General features: G+C 38.9%; 1 protein-coding gene across 1 annotated transcript in view; it reads right to left on the bottom strand.

Moving 5' to 3' along the window:
* VKORC1L1 (vitamin K epoxide reductase complex subunit 1 like 1) overlaps positions 1–9237 on the bottom strand; it is a 57769-nt gene that overhangs the window by 4236 nt on the left and 44296 nt on the right. The window contains exon 2 of the mRNA XM_060032185.1: positions 10–119. Coding sequence (XP_059888168.1) covers positions 10–119 — 110 coding nt within the window. The remainder of the gene's footprint in view (positions 1–9; positions 120–9237) is intronic.

Genomic DNA, 9237 nt, shown 5'->3' with positions numbered 1-9237 from the left:
AATACTTACCAAGTAATAACTGTAGTATATAAAATATAAGTCCAAAGACACTGTTTGGCTGGTTTAATACACCATCCTTTCCAAAAATGGAACCCAAAAGACCAAATCCTCGACCCCATCTGTAAAATAAAGAAAACCAGTAACCCTATACTTGAGTTTTCCTATTTTAAAAAATGTAGAATTATCTGAGCATATCATGCCCACATACCCATCTGAATCTCTAAATTGCCCATTTCTATATAGTCTCTTTTCCTGACAGCATTAGTATTTGCAGAGGAAGGGCTCTTTCGATGTAAGCCAGGGTCTCTTAGCAGCAGCACCACTGACATGCTGGACTAAACACTTCTTTGTGGTGGAGGGCTATTCAGTGCCTTACAAGATGTTCAGCAGTATCCGTGGCCTCCACCCGCCTGCCAGCTGTGCCTCCCAAAATGTCGTCAGCCATTGCCAAATGTCCCCTGGGGGCAAAATCACCACCAGTTAAAAGTCACTGATGTAAGCTCTCCTAACATAGACCATAATGTTGCTTCCTGACCGGGACATGCATGAGGAAACATATCCTGGGAACATACCTTTAAATGTACGATAGAATATCAGAAACTTAAAGTCTTTCCCTAGAATCTTATCTCAAGAGTAAAAAGTTGATACATTATTTGCCCCATTAGTTTTTATTTGCAGTTTAACTGAAAATGTTGCATTTGACTTTACATTTTCAGAATCTTATTTTCTTATTAAAAATTAAATTCTGATTTAATAAAATTTGATACAAATATCAAACTAACATTTACTTTGGATAAAAACCTTTGATAATAACTTTAACTCTGAATGAAAGTGCTTTTTAAAATACCAAAAAGAAAATGTTTTCAGTCTGTAGCAAATTACTCAATAAAATCTAAACTTGGGTTCTGAAGACAAACTACCTGAAAATAAGGATAAATAAGTGATTCCTTACTAGTCACACGACTTTAGTGTCTAAGAAAGAGAGTGAAATCTCTTCATAATGATGATGTTGGGAGATAACCCTAGTTTTACAAGTAAGTGAGAACCATGAAGATTGTTATTATACAATTATATGCGTCAAGGAACGCAAAATAATCTCGATCATATGTGTTTATTCTTTTACACATCAAACACTCATTGAGTGTGTTCCAGGTGCAGACAGTGGGTCAGGTGCTGACTTGTCCCGAGTGAACAAGTCAAAGTGGTGCCCTTGTGGGGCTCATATTCCATTTAGGGAAAAGTAATAGACAAGTAAATGACTAACTTATCTTCAGCAATGGATGCACTATTAACAGATACACAGGAAAGTTGAGAAGGTTGGTTATTCTACATCAGAACTTTTGAAAATTTTAAACAGCATGCAATCACCTTGGAGTTTTGTTAAAATGCAGATTTTACTGCAGCTGGTCTGTGGTGGGGTGTAGGACTGCATTTCCAAACAAAACAAAACAAAACAAAATGCTCCCATGTGATGCTCATGCTTCTGGTTTGAGGACCACACTCCGCACCACTGCTCTAGACGGAGAAGGGGTGGAAGGAGCTACTCCAGCTAGATGGTCAGGGAAGGCCTTTTGCAGGAATTAAATCCTGAAGAAATCCTGAAGCAGTTAATCTCATGAGGAATGCCAAGTACAAAGGCCTGGAAAGAGCTATGAGTGTGTAAAAGAAGACCATCAAGGCTGACACTGATGAGGGAGAGTGGCAAGAGAATGAGGCACCGTTCCATCATTTATATAATTTATAGCCTTGTTTGTAGGCCATGATGAAGAGTTTGAATTCTATTCTAACTGCAATGGGAAGGCAGTCAGTGGCTTTTAAACAGGAGAGTAATATAAGCTTATTTATGATCGCTCTTGACTATTGTGTAAAGACCAAACTGCAGGAGGGCAGGGACAAACTATGCAATCACACTTTGAAGCCCTACTCATCTGAAGTAGGAATTCAAATGTAAATCACCAACTTTGGCAATGGAAATAACTGGGCATAGTGCCAGAATTATCATACATAAACAGAATTTTTATATTCTAAGCATTGGTCTATGCCTAATTATTCACATATGATCCTGTGGATATTTTCCTTGAAAGCAAAGCAGTAATCCATAGAATGAATGCATCATTTTGTCAAAGTAATACATGCATAAGGTTTAAAAATCAAGTAACACTAAAAGCCTTATAAAACAAAATAGAGATATTTCCTACTCCAGGCCTCTCCACACTCAGCTCTGATCCCCATAGGCAACCACTTTGATACCTTTTAACTGTTTTTCCCTTCTATTTACTTCCACGTTTCTAAATAATACGCTTACACTGCTATTTCTTGATTTATCAGTTTTAAATGCTATCTTTTGACCTTCTAATATGGTAGACCAAAATGTTGCTTTAAAAAAAATACAAACATTTTGACATGGAAAGCTTCAAATGTATATACATAAAGTGAAAAGAACAGTGTAATAACCTTAGGTCCCTATCACCCAGTTTCGAAAATTGTGCCTTTCTTGTTTTATCTCCACCTCTACCCCCAACCACCTGATGATTATTTTTAGATTTTTTAAGGTAAAATGTACATATATTTAATGCACAAATCTTAACTGTATAATTTTGACAAATACATACACCTGAGTAACCCTGGTATACAAATTGTAATCCTGGTATACTAGTCCTGGTACAGTAATTCTGGAGTGTGAAGTAATTCCAGGAGTGTGAAGTGAGAATGTAAGTACCGTTCATAAAAAAAACAAAACAAAAAAACACCTCAACATTCTACAGAGTGCTTCCATCTCCCAAATTAAATTGTTAGTCGCTTTCCAGCAATCCACACTCCTCTCCACCCATGAGCAAAATGCACGTGGCTGCCTAGGCTTGTAGGAATCCAGTCTCGGAACCAAAATTAGATCTCTGGTCTCTTGGATCGCAGTGTTGTGCTCTTTCTCTCATGTTGCATTAAGTTATAAAATGCAGTTACCATTCCAGCATTTTCAACCAAACAGAATAATAGCTTAATTCCTTGATAAATACAATTAATAAAGTTGAATAACGCTTAATAAACTTTGATAAGGCTGATGGAATAACTGTTAGCAAGTGAAATCACTAGCAAAGTAGACTGGCATTACATAAGATTATTTTCCTAGGAAAGGTGAATGAGAGCAGATTTTCATAAATGACACTATACTTCACAATTGCTAAGGATGGTGTGAGTAATTAAAAACACTTAGTGAATCTTTTTTTCAAGTTGGAACATTTGAAAATACTGTAGTTTTCTCCCACTTCTAAAAGCTATACAAAAGTGTATGAAATAAATTTTATGTGCTAACTTTATGCTTGGCTTTATCTTAGTTTCTAACCTTTTTCTTCTTGTCCCATCTATATTCAAAACTCTATTATACTAATTATATGCCCCAAGTACTTTATGGAACAAGATGGGATATTAATCAACAGAGCAAAAAGAAATGTTTTCTTAAAGTACCACTTATACAGATGTTCATTTTGCTTCAGTATACTATTGAATAAAATCAATGAAGTGATTATGCAAATGAGAACTTCTCTTTAATCTCTGACTCTAAAAAAAGGATCATCTTTGACCCAAATAGTAACTTCCTTGGATATTCTGTATTTGGGTGCATAAACAACCCATAGCTCTTCCCTAGGTATTATGAGAAATTGTTGAAAGGTTTCTAAACACTCCTAATTTTGCCAGAAACAACAAATCTTAAAACCAATTGCTCTCCAACTTGGGTATCCTAGGTCCCTGAGGATAAATCTAAGACATTCTTTGCCTCCTTCATTATCATTCTCTCATAAGTGTATAGGGGAGTTTTCCAAAGGCTACATGCAACACATGTGATAATGCAATAGACTGAATATAGGAGCTGATATGAGAATCCAACAGTCTTATCTTATGGCAGGCTTTAAAGAGATTTGCAATAAGAGAAACTAGGCAGTCTTTCCACTATTTTGTGTGTGTGTGTTTGGAAAAAGTTATTATTCATGAAAATATTTTGTTAACATGTAATGGGTTTATTACGTTTCAATGAGTGAATACATATTTAAATAATTTCTCAGTTTGTAACTTCTAATACAGTAAATACCAAAGATATAGGGGCTTCCCTGGTGGCGCAGTGGTTAAGAATCTGCCTGCCAACGCAGGGGACATGGGTTCGATCCCTGGACCAGAAAGATCCCACATGCAGTGGATGTGGGATCTTTCCACAACTGCTAAGCCTGCGCTCTAGAGCCCGTGAGCCACAACTACTGAGCCCATGTACCAGAACTACTGAAGCCCGTGCTCTGCAACAAAGAGAAGCCACCACAATGAGAAGCCCACACACCGCAACGAAGAGTAGCCCCCGCTCACCACAACTAGAGAAAGCCCGCGCACAGCAACGAAGACCCAACACAGCCAAAAATTTTAAAAATAAATAAATATTTAAATAAATAAACCCCACAAAGATATAACTCACACAAACAAAACCTTTTAGGGGTATTCAATAATTATTAAAGATATAAAGGGGTTCTGACATCAAAAAGTTTGAAAAATCACTGCTTTTGACCAATTCTCCCCACCCCAACAAAAAACAAATCACAGATCAGACAAAATTTTAAAAACTGGGGTGAGATAAAGTAGAAATAGAACAAGAATCCTAAAGTTTTTGTGAAATCACAAAAGACCCTGAAGAGCCAAAGCAATGTCGAGAAAGAAGAACAAAGCTGGAGACATCACAGTCTCTGATTTTCAACTATACTACAAAGGTACAGCATTCAAATCAGTATGGCAGTGGCATAAAAAAGAGACACATAGATCAAAGGAACAGAATAGAGAGCTCAGAAATAAACCCACATATATATGGTAAATTAATTTATGATAAAGGAGCCAAGAATATAAAATGGGGAAGGATAATGTCTTCAATAAATGGTGCTAGGAAAACTGGACAGCCATATCAAAATAATGAAACTAGACCACTATATACACCATACACAAAAATTAGCTCAAAATGGATTAAAGACCTGAATGTAAGAACTGAAACCATAATACTCCTAGAAGAAAACATAGGCAGTAAGCTCCTCGACATTAGTCTAGGCAATGATTTTTTGGATTTAACACCAAAAGCAAAGGCAACAAAAATAAACAAGTAGGATTACATCAAACTAAAAAGCTGCTGCAGGGCAAAAGGAACCATCAACAAAATGAAAAGGCAACCTACTGAATGGGAGAAAATATTTGCAAATCATATATCTGATAAGGGGTTAATACCCAAAATATATAAAGAACTCACACAACGCAATAGCAAAAAACCAAACAATCTGACTTTTTAAATGGGCAGAGAAACTAAATAGACATTTTTCCAAAGAAGACAGATGGCTAACAAGTACATGAAAAGGTATTCAACATCACTAGTCATCAGGGAAATATAAATCAAAACCACAATGAGATAACACCTCATACCTGTTAGAGTGGCTACTATCAAAAAGACAAGAAATAAGCGTTGGTGAGGATGTGGAGAAAAGAGAACCCTTGTACATTGTTGGTGGGAATGTTAATTGGTGCAGCCACTATGGCAAACAGTATGGAGGTTCCTCAAACAACTAAAAATAGAGCTACCACATGATCCAGCAATTCCACTACTGGGTATTTATCCAAAGAAAACAAAAACACTAACTGGAAAAGATGTGTATTATGTTCACTGTAACATTATTTACAATAGCCAAGGCATGGAAACAACCTAAATGTCCATCAATGGATGAATGGATAAAGGAAATGTGCTGGCTGTGTGTGTGTGTGTGTGTGTGTGTGTGTGTGTGTGTGTGTGATAATATATATATAACAGAATATTATGCAGCCATAAAAAAGAATGAAAGCTTGCCATTTGCAACAACATGGATGGACCTTGAGGGCATTATGCTAAATGAAATAAGTCACACAGAAAAAGAAAAATACTGTATGATCTCACTTATATGTGGGACCTAAAAAAACAACAAATAACAAATGAACAAAAAAATTGAGCTCATGGATATAGAGAACAGATTGGTGGTTGCCTCAGGGAGGGAGTGGGCAAAACTGGTAAAGAGAGTCAAAAGGTACAAATTTCCAGTTACAAAATGAATAAGCCCTGGGGATATAATGTATACTATGGTGACTACAGTTAAGACTACTGTATTGTATATTTGCAAGTAGCTAGGTAAGTGGATCTTGAAAGTTCTCATCACAAGAAAGAAATTTTGGGGCTTCCCTGGTGGCGCAGTGGTTGAGAGTCCGCCTGCCAATGCAGGGGACACAGGTTCGTGCCCCAGTCCAGGAAGATCCCACATGCCGCGGAGTGGCTGGGCCCGTGAGCCATGGCCGCTAAGCCTGCGCGTCCGGAGCCTGTGCTCCGCAACGGGAGAGGCCACAATGGTGAGAGGCCCACGTACCGCAAAAAAAACAAAAAAAAAGAAAAGAAAAATTTTGTATACCTATGTATGGTGATCGATGTTAACTGGACTTATTATGGTGATCATTTTGCAATATATACAAATATCAAATCAATGCATTGTACACCTAAAATGATATGTCAATTATACCTCAATAAAATAAATAATATACCTTTTAATAAATTATATTTTTATAGATTCCATGGCTATAACTTTTTTTAAAAAAAAGAAAATAACAAATGTTGGCGAGGATATGGAGATACTGGAACCCTTGTATACTGCTGGTGGGTAAAATGGAGCAGCTGCTGAGGAAAACAATTTTTTGGTTCCTCAAAAAGTTAAACATGGAATTACCATATGACTCAGCAATTCCACTCCTAGGTATATACCCCAAATATTTGAAAACAGGTATTCAAGAAAGTACAAGTACTTGTTCACAGCAGCACTATTCACAATAGCCAAAAGATGGAAACAACTCAATGCCCATTAACTGATGAATGGATACACAAAACACAGTATATCCATACAATGGAATATTATTCAGCCATAAAAAGGAATGAAGTACTGATACATGCTACAACATGGATGAACCTTGAATACATTATGCTAAGTGAAAAATGCCAGACACAAAAGATCACATTTATATGAGAGTTCCAGAACAGACAGATCCATAGAGACAGAAAGTAGGTTTGTGGTTGCCAGGGGCTGGGAGAGGGGGCAGTGAGAAGTGATTGCTTAATTGGTACAGTATCTCCTTTGGGGGTAACCAAAATGTTTTGGAAATGGATAGAGATGATGATTGCACAACACTGCAAGTATACTAAATGTCACTGTACCCTCTAAAATGGTTAATTTTGTGCCAATCTTTCTCAAAGTCTTCCAAAAAATTTGAAGAGGCCAAACTCATCTTATGAGGCCAGCATAATCCTGATACCAAAGCCAAAAAAGGATACTACCAGAAAAGAAAATTACAGGCCAATACCCAGATTAATATAGATGCAAAAACTGTCAATAAAATATTACTAGCAGGGACTTCCCTGGTGGCACAGTGGTTAAGAATCCGCCTGCCAATTCAGGGGACACAGTTTCAAGCCCTGGTCCGGGGAGATCTCACATACCGCGGAGCAACTAAGCCCGTGCACAACAACTACTGAGCCTGCGCTCTAGAGCCCACAAGCCACAACTACTGAGCCCGTGTACTGCAATTACTGAAGCCCGCGCGCCTAGAGCCTATGCTCCGCAACAAGAGAAGCCACCACAATGAGAAGCCCGCACACTGCAATGAAGAGTAGCCCCGCTCGCCGCAACCAGAGAAAGCCTGCGTGCAGCAACGAAGACCCAGTGCAGCCTAAATAAATAAATAAATTTATTTTAAAAAGTATTACTAGCAAACCAAATTCAGCAGCATATTAAAAGGACTGTTCACCATGAACAAGAGGAATTTACATTCGGGATGCAAGGATAATTCAATATATGCAAATCAATGTGTCATCACATTAATAGAATGAAAGAAAAAACCATATAATAATCTCAACAGACAAAAAGCATTTGATAAATTTTACTGCAAACAATCTTTCATCATGGAAAATCTACCAAGGCTCTAATATCATGATTAAAACATTCAGGAAGGCTTCCCTGGTGGAGCAGTGGTTGAGAGTCCGCCTGCCGATACAGGGGACACGGGTTCGTGCCCCGGTCCGGGAAGATCCCACATGCCGCGGAGCGGCTGGGCCCGTGAGCCATGGCCGCTGAGCCTGCGCGTCCGGAGCCTGCGCTCCGCAACGGGAGAGGCCACAACAGTGAGAGGCCCGCGTACCGCAAAAAAAAAAAAAAGGAGTTCCTCTGGTATTTTCCTTACTCTGAGGAAGAATTTGTTGAGATGCTTGCTTACACATACCACTTAAAAATATTCTCTCCTGGTTGGGGAACTAAGATCCCAATCCTACATGCCGTGCGGCATGGCCAAAATTTAAAAAAAAAAATTATTTTCACTTATAAATATATGTAAGGACTTCCCTGGTGGCGCAGTGGTTAAGAATCCGCCTGCCAACGCAGGGGACACGGGTTTGAGCCCTGGTCCGGGAAGATATCACGTGCCATGGAGCAACTAAGCCTGTGCCCCACAACTACTGAGCCTGCGCTCTAGAGCCCACAAGCCACAACTACTGAGCCCGTGCACCACAACTACTGAAGCCTGCGAGCCTAGAGCCCGTGCTCGGTAACGAGAAGCCACCGCAATGAGAAGCCCGCGCACCACAACGAAGAGTAGCCCCCACTCACCGCATCTAGAGAAAGCCCGCACACAGCAACAAAGACCCAACGCAGCCATAAATAAATAAATAAATAATTTAAAAAAAAATCTATGAATTGCACTTTTTCCCCTGGAGACACCTTCCCTGTAACCCTTGACCTTCCTGATCCACTCCAGAGGACTTGATTTGGGCTGGCTGCTCTCTGGGCTTGCTGCACAGCTGTCATCCTAAGACTTCCAATCTCTTCCCTACACTGAATCTTTCATTTCTTAGGTTTGGCATGCTCCTTTCCCCCTGAGTTTAAGCATCTGTTTTGGTGAAACAATCTTCTAATAGCTTCCTTGAGAAAACACATACTAGAGGTAAAATTTCTGAGATGTTGAAAGTCTAAAAATATCTTTCTAGGGAGTTCCCTGGTGGCCTAGTGGTTAGGATTCAGGGCTTTCACTGCCGTGGCCCAGGTTCAATCCCTGGCTGGGGAACTGAGATCCTGCAAGCCATGTGGCACGGTCAAAGAATATATATATATATATATATTTCTTCTACCATCACACTGGACTGACATTTTGTTTGGGTATATA

Source organism: Delphinus delphis, chromosome 15 (assembly GCF_949987515.2).
Source record: "Delphinus delphis chromosome 15, mDelDel1.2, whole genome shotgun sequence".
NCBI lineage: Eukaryota > Metazoa > Chordata > Mammalia > Artiodactyla > Delphinidae > Delphinus > Delphinus delphis.
This window is presented reverse-complemented; position numbering and strand designations above follow the sequence as displayed.